The 18,630-nt window shown below is 34.4% G+C and overlaps 1 protein-coding gene across 1 annotated transcript in view; it reads left to right on the top strand.

The window, feature by feature from the left end:
• Nucleotides 1-18,630, top strand: part of CCDC73 (coiled-coil domain containing 73) — a 55,540-nt gene that overhangs the window by 15,901 nt on the left and 21,009 nt on the right. The window contains exons 7-13 of the mRNA XM_072339199.1: nt 1,460-1,531; nt 4,490-4,561; nt 5,175-5,210; nt 5,623-5,697; nt 7,542-7,580; nt 12,711-12,846; nt 14,965-15,044. Of these exons, the coding sequence (XP_072195300.1) occupies nt 1,460-1,531; nt 4,490-4,561; nt 5,175-5,210; nt 5,623-5,697; nt 7,542-7,580; nt 12,711-12,846; nt 14,965-15,044 (510 nt within the window). The remainder of the gene's footprint in view (nt 1-1,459; nt 1,532-4,489; nt 4,562-5,174; nt 5,211-5,622; nt 5,698-7,541; nt 7,581-12,710; nt 12,847-14,964; nt 15,045-18,630) is intronic.

Below are 18,630 nucleotides of genomic sequence, written 5' to 3'. Positions count from 1 at the left end.
CACCCATGCTTGCTCACTGTATGTTAAATAAGGATATATGTTTTGATCCTAGAAATTATTGAAGATGTCAGTATCAAAAACCTATGTTAAATCTTCCTTGGATGTATTTTTCCACTTTATTACTATGGATAATATAGTGAGACTATTTAACAAATACTAGAGTAAGCGGGAAAAATGTTGCATGATCTGCTTTAAAACAGCCTTGCACAAATTGAGGTGTTGTAAGTGTCCTCTTAAAAGCTGAACACTCTCATTTGTACAGGATTTCAGAAAGAACTGTAGTTCTTTGATGTGTATCATTCATGGAGCTGAATGTTTTACCTGCTTCAAGATAGAAACAGTCTTAGATCTTTAGAGGATATTCATTATTTGGCTGTATGTAATAGGAGAGTGGTATGTTGGTTATAATGATATACATCTAAGGTATAAATACCACTGTGGTTGTTATTGGTAGGGAAATTGCTCCTTCATTTAGTATTGTATTTGGGGGGAATAAAAGAGGGGGTGAGACTGTGCTTCTAAGAGAAAATAAAAATAACACACAAGGGAAGCTGATTCTTGTTAGGAAAATCTCAGTGCCAGAATGTTTCAGGAGAACAACAAGAAATTGTTAACAGCCATGATTACCAGCCGGTATATCCTACTTGTTATCACAGTAATAATTTGATTCTTGACAAGGCAGTTCTCTAAGAACAGATGACGTAACACATCTTCTGAACTGTTACTTCTCCATGTCCTGGATTGTGAAGAAAATTTGGCCTTTAGTCGTGTCCTTTGCAGGTAGCTCATCTTATAAAAGAAAATGCAGTGATTATCCAGGAATTCTTTTTAACATTTATTTATTTATCAGTCTGGTAGATCAGAAGCCTTATTGTCACATAAGGTTGCAATAAATGTTTCACTTTCCATAATAGCAATGTTTATTGCTGTCTCACACTTCTGACATCTCCCACAGGAACTAAAAGAAAAAGGGGGTTGGGGGGGGGGAAGGGAATAAAAAGAAGAGATTTAGTGCTCTGAGTGAAACTGTGTAATCATTGAGGTATCCCAAAGATTCTCAGTTATTAGCCGTGATTATTTGTATCATTGATTAACTGAGTAATCATTGACTTGTTTCATCAGGATATCCACTCACTTCAGCTGTGAAGTAAAGTCAAGTCTGTTTTGTTGCATTTGAGCCTGGTTTTGTTGTAAGGTGCAGAAGAGAAGAGTGGGCTGTCAATTAAGAGCTATGATCCTAGCTCATGATGTGCTGCTGTTCACATAAATCTATGTTATTAATTCTGCAAGATTTCTGACTGAAACAGCTGATCTTTTCTACTGTTTCCTTCTTGTTGTGCAGTGTATAAGCACAGTGTATAGTAACTTCTGTCTGCTGGGCTGTCAAGAAGAGTAAGAGTAGACAAATTATGTTGGTGTTTGATTTGCAGGTAACTGTCTTTCATTTATTTTTATTTAGGAAGCAGAGATAAATTATGAAGATCAATTAAGTAAAATTGTTGTGGAGAAACAGGAACTCGAGTGGCAGAAGGTAACTTTTATGTGATTTTTGCCTTTCAGCTGCTGAAATTTGGTTTCAAGATAATACTAACATGGATTGTGATTTGGTACAATTCTTAAGTCTTTTGTTACTTGTAATAGTAGAATGTGTTAGTAGTTTGTCTAGTCATGCTGTAGCTTTTGTATTGATTTTAATTGTGCTGAGTTTAAGGATCAGTTCCACAAAGGAATCACATCATAATTGGTATGACTGGATATCTTCAGTTAAAAGGGATATTAATACTGAGGAAGTGGAACGTGAGGAATCTTGACACTGTAACGTTACAGAAGCTACATTGCAACATCTCTGTACTGTGCCTGGCTTTGGCCAGTGCCAATATCGTTACAGTTGCACAAACAGCTTGTAGTGTTTTGCTTTTAAGATTTCTTTTCTAATGTTTGTGTGGGTATGTGTGTACCTATAAGTAACAGTATGAAACATTAACTTACAAGTTAGGTATACCCTAATGTTTATCACCTTTGCTCGGAATGAAGTTTTCAGTAAAACGAGCCTAACATTCTCTCTAGGATTAGGGCTCCTGAGGTTATGCTTTCATAGGAAATCCATTCCTTTCTCAAATACAATCAGAACTATGACCCTTGCCTCTGGGTCACAAGATAAAAGGCTTCACTCTGTATATTTTATGATCACAGAAAAAACAATAACTTCAGCTCTATCCTTGATCTTGGGATCTTTAACATCTTAGTAGTAAAGGAAGACTTTTTCTTCTCGGAGTTCATCCTAACCATATCTTAAATTAATAACCTCAACTACTTTTTTTTTTTTTTTTTTTTTTTTTTTTCCCCTAGAAGATATATATGTGCACACAGAAACAGGAAACGTTTTATATTTGTAGAAGCAGCAGTGCTTTCAATTTGTAACCTTTCTTTGCTTTTCTTAACATAGTGTTGCAGTCTTTAATAATCCAGGTTCAAAAGGGGGTGATTTCTATTCTTTCCAAGATCTTAACAGTAATTTACTGTTTATGGATAGATGGGATTTATAGTTAGCTAGGTGTAATCATTTTGTGGTTGGTTTGTTTTTTTTCTTCATGCTTGGATTTTATTTTGCTTGTGGCAGTGTAAAAAATGACTTGTAGCTTTTTAGGGACTTCAGGGGAACACTTATGTAAAACTCTGGAACTTCAAAAGAACAAGCTGATATTTGTTTCTGATTCTGGAGATTTAAGTAAGATGGAAATGCTAAGTAGTATGAAATTTAACTTGAGTTTTTGACCCGACTATTTCCAAAGAACAAAATCACATTGCCAGTAGTTGAAGTTCAGTAAGTAGACAGCTCCTCCTTTGGGCTTTTCAAATATTCTTTTATACTTTCCCTTCAGAGATCTCTTTCTGCCAACATTTCTGTGGTTCGATATGCATTCTGTTTTATCTTAAACATAGTAAAATAGTTTCAAATAAAGGTAATGAAAGAGAATTTTCTGATTTAAGACAGAAATTTGCTTTCAAGTTGTAATATTAGTTTTAAGAATATTGTTGTTGCTGTTAGAAAAAATACTTGTGTAGGGTAAATCAGTGGACAAAATACTCTTTAGTCTGGTAATTATACTCATTATACTTAACACAGTGTAATATATATTACATTACTCGTCACAGCATCAAAGGTGATTTTGCTTATTTAAGAAAGCGGCTTTCTTCTTTATATCCTGTGCACCACATATACAAGTCGTGTGAGCAAAATATACCCCCAAAATATATTTTTGAGCTAGTTACATACAATCAATCACATTATTTAGTAGACTTAGGGAGAAGTTTGTAGTAAAGCACATCACTTGAATGTACAAGGTAAGGAAAAATGCAGTATATATTGAAGAATTCAGTAAAACTTTTATCAGATTGTAAATTACATCAGTGACAAAGTTGTATAGAAGATGACAACTTGGTGAAACCAAATTTATATCTAAGTTAATTATCTAGAGTTGGCTTGAATTCCTATAGAAGTATCATCTTAATTTGGCAGTACTGTAGTTATAAAGTCTTATTATTCCTGTGGTGGGTGAAGTGACTTATCAGTTTGGTTTCTCATCAGTCACATCTCTTTAATAGTCTGATTTGTATTTATTTTTGTACAGATATTGCATAATCCTTATTTCACAGTAAGACTTAGCTAAATGCTCATCTGTATTTTGTGATACTTATACTTGAATGCCTTTATTTATTTATTTATTTTCAGTATCTAGAACTCCAAGAGATGTAACAAAGATATCATTGTATTACTTCCCCTAGTGTTTTTTTTTTTTTTTTTTCCTGTCTTGAGCATAGGAGTGTGATATTTAAAGATCTTAACTTGCAGAGCAGAGAATTAGTGCACGAGATTATGATATAGAACAGCAGCAAACACAAAAACAGTAGTATATCTTTAACTCATTTTCTTGTGTACATATTTTGTGTGTGTGAGTAAAGCCAGGCAGCAGAATAATTAAAATAGGAAATCTTACCTATGACATTACGCTTAGTTTGTTCTGTCATCCTTCAGCTCTTTTATGTAGTGTGCTAAATGACTAAAATTTTGCTGGAAAATGAAGTAACTTCGTATTTTTTTTAATGGAGGTGAGAATTAAAATCCTGCTATGACTTCTTGAACTGCATGAAGATAGTGTCACAAGGTGGCAATGGATATTGAATTGCTTCTGTACCTTGATAGGGTTGGTAGGAATTACTCCTAGAAATCCCAGCAGCAGCATGTCTTCTAGAGGTGATAACTGCTACCTGTTGTGAACTAGAAGAGAAGCCACAGCTGAAAAGATGATTACTGGTTAACAAATGTCTCATCCTCAGGTTTTGCTTTTAATCAGTGGCATCTTCCTAAAGTTATGTAAGAGAGAACCAGTGTTTTTCTTAAAAGACCATGTATATATATATACGTTTATATGTATACATATAGTGTTAAGATTATATTTAAAGGTTTGTTGTTATTTCCCATGATCAGGAAACTCTGCAGCATCAGACAGACACGTTACAGCAACAAAACAAAGAAGCCATGGCAGCTTTTAAAAAACAGGTAGCAAAATAAGTCCTTCCAGCCTAGACACTAAGAGTTGAAAATGAAAGCAAGTTATCTATTGCTATTAAAACACCTAACCTGCATGTAAAATGGTGGAATAATATAGTTCAAAAAAAATTTGTTGTGTCCCCATCCTGTGCCCCCTCACACTCACTCCCTCTTCCCAAACTCTTTCTAAAATGGTGTCTCTTCTGGCAATTATTTCATAAAAATTAAAGGGAAAATCTGCAATATAACTTATTCAGTTCAATTCAAATCAGTATTCAGAGTGTTTTAGTCTTTCCAGTCAGGGTTGTGTTTTAATCCATTAATAGTAAGCAGTAACAAAAACTGTTACACTTGGAGATGAGTAATTTTATCACTCATGCTACAAATTTCATTCATATCACAAAAAACAGGCAGTTCTTTCCTTCTTGACAAAATAATTTGTTATTCACCAGCTTGCTGCTGCTGCAGAACAGTGTGTGTGTATGTACATGTATATATGTAAAATACACCTAAAGGAAATAGGCTAAACAAAGTAGTATAACATATTTTCTGGTTCATTGTGTGAACAAAATTATAAGTACTGTATTTTTTTTATTTTTTATTCTTATGCCACTGAATCAAGTTACAGACAAGGATGTTTGCCATGGAAGAAGAAAAGGTACTTCATTATAATTCATTATTTGCCAATTAACGACACCCATATGCAAGCTATAACATTACATTACTTATAAAACACGTACTAAGTATATTAGGCTTATTTTTCTTACTGTGACCTTTACTAAAGTTACAAGCTATGGTTTCTTGAGAACTACTGTTGTGCTTTCATTATAACCTATAAGATTGTAATTATTTGTTAAATGTTAATATTTTAGTTCTGTCTTTGGCAGGCTTGTTATAAGCGATGAAAACATAACATCGTGTATTCACTTTTCTCTTCGGGGCATTATAGAAGTATATCTTAAAATATTTAGCAGAGTTGTTTGTTATCTTCATAACACTCTTGTAGTTAAGCCTTTGACATTAAAAATGTTTTCTGCCCAAATCCTAAAGTACAAATTATGTTTTGAAAGGGAAAATATCAGCTTGCTGTAGAAATAAAAGACAAAGAAATTGATGGATTGAAAGAGACATTAAGAGAGTTACAGGTAAATTATTATTTTTATGAAATAAGTGTTATTGATATTAAAGTATTGTTTTCGCATGCCTCTCTTCTCCCCAAGCAAAAATAGTTATTTTTAATAGGGTTGTTAGGATCATCCCTTTCAATCTGCCTAGTATGCTTATACCACCCTTTCTAACAATGAGTTTCTGTTTTGGCCTTCAGCTTCAAGTATACTGTCAGCTGAAGTTCTTCCAGAGGAATGCACAGATTGCACAACCCAAATGGCATGTGAAATGTGACTTAATTGTTTTTCTTCCTGTTCCCCACAGTATTCCTTTATGCTTGTATTAATCTCTTCTTACCTGTCTGAAAACTGTGGTTTTGGAGATTTCTAAGCAACAACAACAAAAATATTTACAATGGACATCCAACTCACAAAGTTACACATCTTTTGTGTTGATTTCCCTAGTTACTTTCATCAGGAGGTTTCTAAATTTTCCACTTAATTCATTTAATGCATTTGTATAAGAATTAAAATGGAGAAAGTCAATCAGATCTTTTTTATTATTTACAAATTCTTGAGTGGTAAAGATTTCAGTTGTCACCTTGGCATATCGTTCATTTTATATCAACACTTTCTAAATCTGAATGAGTGGATGCCTTGCAAGGGGTGGTGCTGTCACTTTGCCATCATGGGTTGCCAACTGTTTGGCATTCCTACAGTGACCTCCAGTGAATTGTTCATGTCATCAAGTTAGAAGCCATGTTTCAGCCTGAGAGGCTGAAGACTTTGAAGTTACTGCTGATGCAGCCACTTGATTTTTTTTTTTTTTTTTTTAATAGATATGTAGAAACCCAGATTCTGACAAAAAGTTTTAAAAAGTTTGTAAACTTTTCATGGAATACTCATATTTTAACATTGAAAATCAGAGATACGTTACTTGAACATTTCTTATGATTAAATTACCTTCAGGTTTTTGTTTTCTCTTTTTAATATGAGCTTTCCCTTTTACATTTACAAGTATTTTTTTAGTTTCCAGGACAGTGAAATTTTAAATTTAGTACTTGACATTGAAATATCGATTTTCCATGTGTGCATACAAGCAATAGCTTTCAGATTTACTTGGGATTCTGCACCTGAATGAATCTTCAGTTTGGAGAGATGTATTTTATCATGTGTTTGTTTTGGATGTAGAGTGGATAGTTGAGCTTTGCTGTAAGCTCTAAAGAAGAAATGATAGTGCCCATGACAATGAGTACATGTTGGGGTGTTCAGAAAACACTCAAGACTAAAGATCTGGAGATCGAAATATTATAAAAATCAAAATTCTGTGATACCAATGGAGTATGAAAAGTACTGTTAATGACTACAAATGTCAGCCCTGTGATTTTAAAACACACAGGCTTACTACAATGTTTCTTTATATCATACCCTTTGGAACATCTACCTAAAAGGTTACTTTTTTCCTCAGCAGACAAGCCACTTTATTCTTCTAGGATTTAAGGAAATACTTTCATTCTTATCTCTGTTTTCTTCTTTGTTTAGTTCAAAGGTTGAAGTTACTGCTGTAGTCCCATTACACTTAATTTTTGTGATATGTGTCAGAGGATGTAGATGTTATGCATTTCTCAAAATTACTGTAGATACAAATTGTTGTAATGGTTGGTTTTTTTTAATGGAATTTAAGTGTGCAATTTAAACCTTCCAGAAGTTTTATAAAGTGAATCTCATAGTAAAGAAACAGTTAAGCTATTAATTTGAAAACCATGTTACTGTAGTGGATAGGCAATTAAATCTTAGGCCTGAGAATGTTTTAAAAATCTGCAGTTGGTCTTCAGAAAGAATTGTTACTGCAATTCAGTTAACGGCTCCTTTTCATTTTACAGGTTGCAAAATACACATTACAAAAGAAACTGAATGAAATGGTAAGAAAGTAATATAAGTAATAGTTTGTGAAAAGAGAACATCAGTTTATAGTATAATCCAAATACAGTCTCGCGTACTTTGATAGATGACAATTAAAACAAATAATCAAAAGTTGATATCTCCTTTGAATGTAAAAAAACTTTCACACACAACATTCTTGTGTTGTGGTAGCTGCTGCTTACCATGTGGAACTCCTTCATGCACTAAATTATAGTTAGCATATTTGTACTTTTAATAGATTAACATGGAAATCCTTCTCTCATGGTGCAAAAAAGGTAATTTGAATAATGTAATCTTATTATCATTGTACTTGTAGGACCTAGTATTCATCCCAAAGGAGTACTAGAAATTCAAGGCTCTTCTTTTGCTTTTGTTTAAGAAAAAGTGTTGTGTTTTTCTCTCTTTTTCATTCCTCTGTTCAGAATTACTTCTTAACATCGGTTCCCCTGAACAGTTTAGATTTCATCCAATCCAGTTTCCTCCCTTTGACACAGGGAATAAATTTATATAGAGTGACAGCTTAGTTACCCTGAACCCCGTTGTCTGTTTTAGGAAGTGAAAGAATGAGCTGCAGAAACATTGCTAAGCTTGAATGAATAAATGCTGTGAAAATTCTGCTGCTGCTCAACTGGAAAGTATAAAGATAATATTGTCAGACCATTATAAACTGTGATTTTAATTAAGAAGCTTAAAAAACTAGGGTCCAGTTTAGCTTTAAGTACCATGACATTTGTACTGAAAGTCATCTTCAACGCTACAGTGGTTTTACACAAAATATGGTGAAATTGAATAATGTGCCCTCTGACCTGGGAGATAAGGCTACAAGTTAAAGATCAAAGGCAACATAAAATGTGTTTAGTCTTACTTCACTTTTAACTTGCATTTATTCTTAAAATAAATTTTATCTAGAGAAATGCTTAAAATATACAAAGTTATTGAATTTACTATTAGATCATTTCACATATTACCTTTAATAATTTGCAAGTTCAGTCTTCCATATGAATGAGAGTATTTAAATCACAGGAACTTTTCTATGAGGTAGAAATACATCTGAACTGCTTAGATAATTTTCTTCCTTTCATGTGCTTAAACACAAACATTTTATCAATAATGATTTCATATTATTAAAATATTGGTGTTGTGTGATTTTGATACAGAGTGTGATTATTAAACATGTCATAGAGGTTTGGGAAAAAAATGTTAGAATTCCACTTTTGCATGTAGCACTAGACCTAACACATGTGGTCTGGCCATGTATGTTCAAGATGTAAAAGGCAAAAACACAAGGTAAGTAGAAATTCATTCTTTCCTGCAACCATACCCAGCAGTGGGCTAATACAGTTTTAGGCTGGGTCAGATTCTACTAATCATTCCTTCAGTAGTTTTGCAAAAATAAGTGGTGTGTGCAGTGTCTTTATTATCACAATTGGCAAAATATTCAGAAGTAGAGTGGATTTTTGAGACCAATTTACATTTCAGTGTGTAGTTTGTTTGAGGTTAGATCTTGTTCTGGCTGGTGCTTTCAAAATAAGAAAATGCACTGTCTAGTTTATGTCTGGCACTTGGAAACCCTGCCAGTCAGTAAAGTAGCTTTTGTGTGTGCTGGGAATTGAAGTGCTACTTCATTCCCATTTTGTTCATTTAATTCTGTTCATTTAATCTAGCATTGGCATTGTTAATATATTGCATACTATTTTAGCATGTGAAGTTCCACTGCCCATCCTCAGAGAAGTTTTGCGAGAATTACATTGCTGATGTCACGTGTGTGATATGTGCTATAATTTTGAAAAAGTAGATGGTTTCTATTTTGTATTGGAAGGCTATATAGGCACCCAAAGCCTTTTTCTTCCATTTTTCTTTTTTTATACAAAAAATACCAATTTTTGTGTGTTATTTTCACTTTGCACATGATTGCATATGGATGCAGGAGTTTGCAGGGTGGTTACAACAAAGCTAGTTCTCTCATAGAATAAACTTAGATGTGGCTTCTACACTGTACTATTTTCTTACTGCTGAAATGAAGGAGTAGTTAGAGGAAAATGGTTTTGGTCAGGTCTTAGTTTCCTCCTCTGCTAATTTCCTGTTGCATACGACATAGACTGCTGAAACTCTGAGAGCACAGAACTAAAGTAAATGCAGACTTTTGTTTGTTTTCTATTCTGCAAATAAAAGTCATCTATTCATGTGTTCCACTGTTAACTTGCATTGGCTGATCCTGAGCATGTCATAGAAAGGGAGCATTTAGAGTTACTTCTCCACTCAATTTTACTTTATAGTACCTAAGCTTCAAAATATGTCACGATGCTAAAATGTGAAAAACAAGAATGAGATGAGCTTTGTCTGGCTTAGAGACTAAATCTTGTATATAGTTCCAAAAAGTAAACCTGGAATGGAAGTTCTCAGTGTAGTTAATGGGGAGATGTCACTGTTCGTATGGTAGCAATTCAGTGTATTGATGAGTGATTTAAGTAAGTGAGGTGAATGACTGGTAGTCTGGCTTAACTGTATGTCTATATTGATGAACTAAATGTTTGTGAGGCCATTAATTGAAGCTGAATTCAAGAGATATGAAATAGCCTAGTTACATGAAAGTCGCTATTCTTTAAGAGAGGGGAAACTGCAACTGAATAAATCAGACTGTTCTCAGTAGACAGCCTTCTGAACTGTACCCAGGAACTGAGTACTCTTCAGCCAAAATATGCCTGGGAATTTAACAACTTCACACTATAAGCATTTCCTGAGAGCATCCCTGCCACCATTTAGCTCTCTAATGCAGAGATAGTTACCAATGGAAAATAAATCCTGGATGAATGAAAATGAATTTAAAAATATATAACATACTTATCCTGGATTATTCAAAACAAACCACCTTTAAAAAATACATCTAATTCCTTTCCGTGGTTAGGAATTCACCCGTGATTGTGTTATGTTGTTTAAAAGTAGTGTGAAGGAAGTGGTACAGCAAAAACTGAAGAGAATGACTGTAAGTAGAAAAACCACTGTGAAGTAGAGAAACTACTGTGGAAACATTTTCCTGCTTGGAAGTTTTACAGGCAGTAGCCCTTTGCATGATTTTCATATGATCTTGCCTTGTCTCCATTTCATTACAACTCTTTTGTTCCTCTGACACTTTCACCCCCCAGTTACCACCTTCTGATTCACTGAGTAACACTGACCAGTGACTCAATTTCCAGAATATTTATGAGATATGAGCAATTCCTTCTTTGTCTTCCTCCGGTCACCTACCTGACCCTGAGCTATTTCTCTGGTCCAGTTTTTACCAAGAAGTGATTGTTCCTCAACAAACCATATGGCCAAAATCAGTTCCACTCCCCATCTCAGCTTATCTTTATTACTGGTGGAAGTCAGAACAATAATTCCTGTTCATACGATATCAGACTTTAGGAAGGAGAACTAAGATTCTGTGGGTCTTGCTCCAGGTCAGATCCTCCCTACCCTGTGGAGTCTCTCAGTGTTTCTTTATCATCTCTTTATTATTTTCTTCCATGGGAGATGTTTTAAGACCTTTTCACTGTGATGAGAAGATCCATAAACACAGGTGAATGAAACTACTTGTATTTATGCACTGAGGCCGGAGAGCAGCTTGCCATCAAAAATCATTTTTAGACCAGTGTAAACTCTTAACAGAAACTTTTGGAGGCCACTTCCTTTTCTCATGAGAGAGAAACTAGGGAAATAATATTTCTATTTCTCTAGTGAGGAGGAGGGGATAATGCTGTCTTTCTGACTTAAGAAATCAGAAGAACATAAAGAACAGTCATACAAAAGTGCAAAGTTGAAGTTGTTCAGGTTTCGTACTGACTAGGCTCTCTTATTCATCACTCACTTAAGAGTAAATACATCTGAATTGTTATCAGGAGAAACAGAAGTGATTTGTTGGTTTTTGGTGTTTTTTTTCCTTTTTATTTTCTACAAAGCTTGCATCTTAGCATTAGTTAAACACAGCTTTTCAGAAGTTTACTTTTTAAGAAAAAAAGGAAGTATGTGAAAATTCACAGCCTGCATTTTGTGAAGCGATTCTGTAAGTGGTGGTGTTTCTTTACTCGTGTTTCCATTATGACTTTCTATTTGCTGTGATGTGTTTAATTTCATACCTTATAAAACATGAGAAATTTGTATTGTATATCCTGTTTTGCTAGCCTTATGTTGGTCATTTCTTTTGATTACTGTGAGCTTTTATTATCTTCTGATGCTTGGATATGTATTGCATTTGTTACTCTATGGGAAGAAAGCCCTACAGAAGCTGAATAGCCACTGGACACTGCTGAGGAGAGTCTCTCATTTTTCTTATTCTCACCCTTCCAAAGTATTTGTGCAGTTTAAACTTTGTTAGAATCTCCAAGCTGGCCAGTCCCAGCTTGGTCAGCCTTTCCTTGTGTCAAGTGCTCTAGCTCCTTCATGGTCCCTTCTTTTAATAGCACTGTATTGGAAAAACAGGACTTCCATTTGAGTTTGTAATTGTACCACTGTGTAGCCAAAAAAAGGTTTTCTTTTTAGACTTAAGCCATGCTGTACTGGAAAGTGTTCAGGTCTGTAATAAGATGGTGATACTTGTACTGGTGTTTTTATGAAAATAAAAAAAGACTGAATATCATTTGTTTAATAGTGCTAGTTTGAGTAGCTGGTGTGGGGGTTTGGACAGTGTTGGATTCCAAGAACATCCTACATCAAGGGAATAAGAGTATGCAGTGCTGCACTGAAGGGTAGTGCAGGAGGACATTTATGAACCACAGGCAAATGGAAACACTATTAGCATGCTAGACTGTGTTTGCAATACAGTGACAGGTAGAATAGCATGTTTAGAGTAGGCCATGTAACAAAGGAAAACTTGAAATCCGCTTTCGTAAACAGTTAATACAATCCTGCATGCATTTACGTGCAAGTTCTCCTGAATATAAGGGAGAACATATGAAAATATACTGAAACACAGGTGAAGATTTTAGCATGAGGGGTTATCTGGAAGTGGGAGTTGATCATCAGATATGAAGTAGACAACTGAGATACCCTGAGAATGAGTTTGTGTTTATGCTATTTTGATAAGCATTTGGAGTGTTGATTTATACATGCTAGTTGGTGTCAGTCAGCAGGTGCTTCCATTGTTTCAACAGGATCAGAAATTACAGATGCACTTAACAGCGAGAGAAGAGCATCATAAGAAACTGAATGAAGTTGAGAGGTGTTATGCTACTATCGCATGTCAATTTGGAGTCGTTAAAGGTGCCCATGGAAAATTAGAACACAGTGGTATGTATATCTTAAGTGTCCTCCAGAATTCATTGTCTTTATTTTTGACTACACTGAGTTGGAGATGTGTGACTAAATTCAAAAAATAGTATCTATGCTGTACCAAGCATCAACATCTCAGCTGCTTCATGATGTTTCTATGATAGTGCCAGGTTAAGTAGTACAGGCCCTGTATGTCTTCTGCACTTTGCTGCTACAGCTGTGTGTGTGAGACCATATGTCAGAGAACTGATTTTTGTTCAAAATCATCCAGTAGCAGAGCTGCTTCTTCCAAAAAAGTCTTTAGATTTAATCTGGATCAGCTTCTTGTTGCTGTTCAGCACACATAAACAATTGTACCAGCACAAAGGAGGAGATGAAAGAAAAGGAACTGGCAAGTAATAGAAGTCTTGTTGGGACTGGCATTAATGTTGGGAAATGGCATTAATGAAATACAATTTCATTACAATGGCAATACAATTTCATTACAGTGACATTAATGAAATACCATTTTTTTTCTTATGTAAATACATATAAAACATTTAATATGTAGAAATAATGAAACTTAAAAATATTTCAGTAAATAAAATGGATGAATAACTCCATATAGTTATCATGGCTATGTGGCTATTCAGGCTTTACAAATGTATACGTTAACCCCATTCTTATGTCAAAATACTACAAAGTTATTTGTGAATCTGCAAACAAACAAAAATATCATTCCATGTGCCCTTTTTAGTATAAATATATTTTTTCATCTGTAAAACATAAGACTAATGTATTGAGTAATAAGAATATCACATTTATAAGAAGTTTGGTACCTAATAATTTGAGAAGGAAGCCTTTGTTTTGCATTATCAAGTAATGCACTGCAGTGTCTGCATAGGAATTTGTCTGAAACGTGTGTATGTATTGTTTTGCATACCTACGGTGTTCATCCATTAAATACGGATTTTTCTTTAAAGAAAGGGAGGACCAGTTGTATAACTGAAAAACAAACATACACCCACCCACTCCCCCCTCCAAAATCACCAATACTTGAAAGCTTTTATATGTGTAAAACCACATATTTTTTCAGATAGAATCTGAATAAATAGGGAACATGTTTTGAGGGTATTCTGGGTTTTATGTTAATTCAAGTTACAATTTTATGGCTTTTTATTTGTTTTGACTATCAAATATTAAGCCATGTTCCAAAACTAAAATAAAAGAGGGAGAGTGATGCTGTGTTTTCATTTTATTTACATTGGGCAAAGCTTTTCTGTTACATGCCAGATACAGAACAGTCTTTTTGCAGTTTATTGGGAAAATAACACTCATAGTATTTTTTTCTTTTAACTATAGGTGAACATTTTCCATATTTCTTCTAATATTTATCAGTAATTGCAAAATGATCCCTCTGTTCAAGAATCCAGTCTATTCACCAGTTTACCTGCAGTGTGCCTTTTACTGCAGTGGGGATTCAATTTGCAATGCAGCATGTAAGACCTGCAGTAGGCATGCTGGCAACTTGTAAATTCTGAGCAAGAAACGGCAGTCAGAGAAAGTCATGCACAAAGGGTGTGAGTCGTTTATTATGCAAACTGTTTACATTTATAAACTGCTTGGACTTTATTTGCTGTATTAAAGCAACATGTAGGAATATGAGAAAGTGAAAACTGATGTTATGGTGTTGATATGCAAAATGCTGCACTGTGTAATAAATTTACTTTATTGCCCTACCAGTGTCCCATTATTAGCACTTTAAAGATAGATTGTGAATACATGACTCTTGTTGGAAATTTTTACCAATTTTTGCCTATGTTTTACCAGAGGACATTTTTCAGTATTTTCTTTTGTTAATTGAGAAGTAATGCTAATTAAGTGATGCCAAATGACAGTAAAAATGAAGTTACATTTACAAATTACAATTAAAGTTGTTCTTTGAGGTATAGAACAACAGATACTATCTGTTGTAAACTTTTCATGTATGATCGTAATATATACACCGAGTTCTTGAGTCCTATTTTGCATCCTAGCCTACTTTCCAAATGGTTGTTTAATGATTTTAGGCATTATGTGTATATACATAACAGATATAAATCAAATAATACTTTAAATCTGGACATGTATATATAAACATTTTAACTTTTTTTAAAGTACAGGAAGCAATACAGCTCAATAAGAAACTAACATCAGTGAATAAAAGACAAGAGACTGAAATAAGTAATCTGAAGGAAGTAAGTACAGTATTCATTTCATGATGTGTAGGTGGACTTCTGGACTTCTTAGAGCTGCTTGAGTATTAATAGAAGTAATGTACAAGCAGTGTAGAATTGTTCTTCTTTGTATCAGTAATGGTTATATATGTCTTAGTTTGAGTTATAAAAAAGGAGGAAGACTGAAGTTATCTTTTAAGCTGCTTTTTAAATTCAGCCATGAGAAGAGGTGAAAGACTATCTGAAGACAAAATTCTATTCTGTAAACACTATCCTCCATACTTCATTGTTTCCATATCCTTTCTTTCCTGTCTGCTATCTTCTTTCTTTTTGATTTTGTGAGGATTTCAGAAAGGGAACAAGTCATAGAATATCCTGTGTTGGAGGGAACCTGTAAGGATTGAGTCCAATTCCTCACTCTGCACAGAACCACCCAAAAATCCAGTTTGGTTTATCCCTTGCTTTGCCAGTGCATGATTATTTTTAGCTTCTTGATCTACTACTAAGATTCATTTTCATTTGTTTCATTCACACCTTCTCAAACATTTTAATATTATTGACTAGATAAATATATTTTAACAAATTTAGTGGGTGAAAGAGCAAAAGAAAAAGTACTGAGAATTGTGAATGATGATCTATATGAAAAATGTATTGTAAATATCAAAGTTCCAGGAGTCTTTAGAAACTTTCAAGCATTACATTCAATTAGATTTGTTGCTCTTAGTTAAGAAACCAAGAATAATTAATTGCAGAGAAGTCTCCCAAGGGTAAGTAATTGGAGAGGTAGGAAAATAAATAACGCTAAGGAAAACTTTACGTAATTAAATTTGTGAGTAACAGAGGTGTGCAAGATAAACTAATAATGTTTTGTGTATTTCATTAATCAAACATATTGCTTGATCCTTTGGTTTTTTTTGTTTTTGTTTTTTGAAGTCACACTACTGACTCTTAAGCTCTTGGGTGATAAATTTAAAACGAAATGCTGCAGGCAAGCAAAAGAAGGAGCCTGAAATTTCATCTTTTTTTAATTTAATTTTTTTTTAGTTCATCAGGAAATGCCTTTTGTTGTGGATATTTCTGAATTTCTTACTGGATGTTTAGTATCTGACCTTCCCCTTGTGAATGTGCTTCAAAACTGAACTAAAATTCAATTCCTTAGCCTTCCAACACTCATATACTGCTACAGCATGCTGTGGGAATGTCTTATCTTGAACTGAAAGTGAAGGCTTGCCTACTGTAAATTAAGTTTTGTAAATAGAAGTTGTATATAGAAGGATGACATGCCTGAAAAGGCAGAATTTCTGTGAAAATAGATTTCAAAATGAACAACATGGTAAAAATTGCATCCCATTTTCCAGTATTCCTTATTTTGGCAGTTTGCAAGTTGCAGCTTATAGAACATCTATGGAAAGTTAAGTGGTATGAATGTGCATTGCTGATGTGTACCTCTAATGTCACTAAGTTCAGCACAGCTTTTCTTAGTGAATGGTGGTGGGCTCGTCTCTTGGGTCAATACATAACTGACTAGAAAGGAAGTTCCTGAACCCCAGAGAATTGCTCTGAGGTAGTTTTATTTCATCGCAGTTACCTTTCACTTAGTGTAACCATTGCAAGAGACAGCAGTCAGGTGTTTTCCCTTATTGTGCAGTGTAACAGTTGTGAAGCTGATGGGACTTTTAACAGATCCAGACCACCAAGGAAACTGGTATTGAGAATAGTTTGGAAGAAGGATTACCAGGCTATCTTCAGTTGCTACAAGGCTCAAAGTAGTCTTTAAATCTGCAACACCAGTTGTGGTATCTTGTGTAACTGGTTTTTATCTGTGTTGGATACTTGACAGGCCTCTAACAGGTCTTACCACCTGCGAGCTGTTAGCTCTTAACCTCAACCTTTATTTTAACTTGGACTACAATGACCTCTTACACTTTTCCTTAATAGGAATATGAAGCTAGTAAATTCTAGTCAAAATTTATGCATAAACAGTAAACTATTCTCCAGGTTTGGTGAAATTACATGTGATGAAGGTGTTTACTCATACAGAGAACAGTAAAACCTGATTTAAGCTGACGTCCATTCTGCAGAAGCATTTCTGGAATTTGTGGAAAGAAGTATTTGGAGAGGTGGTAGCTTGCTCTTTGCATTGTCCACTTACTAGTCTGGTTCTGATAGATAGCTTGGCTTCATTTCCTTTTCAGCAATGTTTGTCTTGGAATTTGAACACATAGTCAATGTGGCGGTATTTTTTCAAGTGTTGTGCAAATGCTTGCATTAAAATCTGACCATTAAAAGCAATAGAATGAAGCTAACCTTTGAGAAAGAGCTATGCTGCTTAAGGCCTGGAAGATTATCAAATTTTCAGGTTGCACTCATTGGAGAGTGCAGAAAGGTGTGGTTGTTACTTTAGACAAACTTTCCATTTGCATAAGGTATGAATGCTGTCTTGGGAAGCAGTTATATATGCCTGTGCTGGCTCCCTTTCCCGTGCTGTACTACCACATCATGTTGACATATACATTTGAGTGGCCCTGAGCAGAATAAAAATTTTGTATTGATCAAATTAAATGGTACAGAGAAAAAATTAAAAGGAGCAACTTATGGCTTAGATCATCTAGCAAAGGGAAAGAAAGATATATTTAAAGAACAGGTCGGTTTCTTTTGTGATACCCTTTACTTTTAAGCTGGCTTGAAAGTCTGTGTCTGAGTGGTGCTGCTAGCAACACCAAAGGAAGAGATTAAAAGCCTTATTTTTCTTTTTTAATATTCCACTGAAACTCATAAAATTATTTTCTAGGCTCAATTTCTAGAGTTCTACTGTTTCTAGTGATTGTATTAATGGCAGAAAGCTGCTAGAAAAGGAAGCAAGAGTCCTGGGGATGATTTTTTTTTTTTTCTTTTTTACTTTCAGAATAGAAGAAAATGTGTATTATGCATTAAAATTATTTTTACAACTGTATACCTTACATGTATTGCCTCACTGTGGTTAAACTTTCCCATTATTTTTGGTGAATGGGTTTGTGTTGGTTCTCTTTGTGGGGTGTTTTTGTTTGTTTTTCTGCTCATGGCTTTGGCAGATTAGCAGAAGTGGGTTTTATTCGAGATAGATTATACACATCCACATGCTACATATGAAGAAGAAAATCCAGTTATCTTTTCTACCACAAAACCATGATTTACTTAGTAATGACTAATTACTTTTCTCTCCCCATCACAAAATAAGTGGTAATTCACCAGGCAATATGCTTTGAGTTTTACAAGGTGTGTCTCAGATCCATATTAGGCTTATGCACCTGCTTCTGTAGTATTACACACAACCTCAGTACTATGAATTTGGTTCTCTGCAAGAGATCGGTGTGGTGCACTTCTTCTGTTTTACAAGGTTAAAAATGCACCTTCTGCCTCTTAAATTTAACAACTCTGATTGCCTTTCTAGTAAATACAGTACAGTTAAAAGATGTGTGGTGGTGGTTGCTTTTTTGCAAAGGTGTGAAAAACCTTACTAGCTTACAGAATATTGCAGTTGTAGGGCATTGTCTTCTTTGAATGTTATAATTGATTCTGCAATTACACTTAGTCCTTGCTAAATCGTTTTAGATTTATTTATGGCTCA

The sequence above is a fragment of the Excalfactoria chinensis genome, chromosome 5, assembly GCF_039878825.1.
Source record: "Excalfactoria chinensis isolate bCotChi1 chromosome 5, bCotChi1.hap2, whole genome shotgun sequence".
NCBI classification, from domain to species: Eukaryota; Metazoa; Chordata; class Aves; order Galliformes; family Phasianidae; genus Excalfactoria; species Excalfactoria chinensis.
Note: the sequence above shows the minus strand (reverse complement) of the source record. Positions and strands in the feature narration are given on the sequence as shown.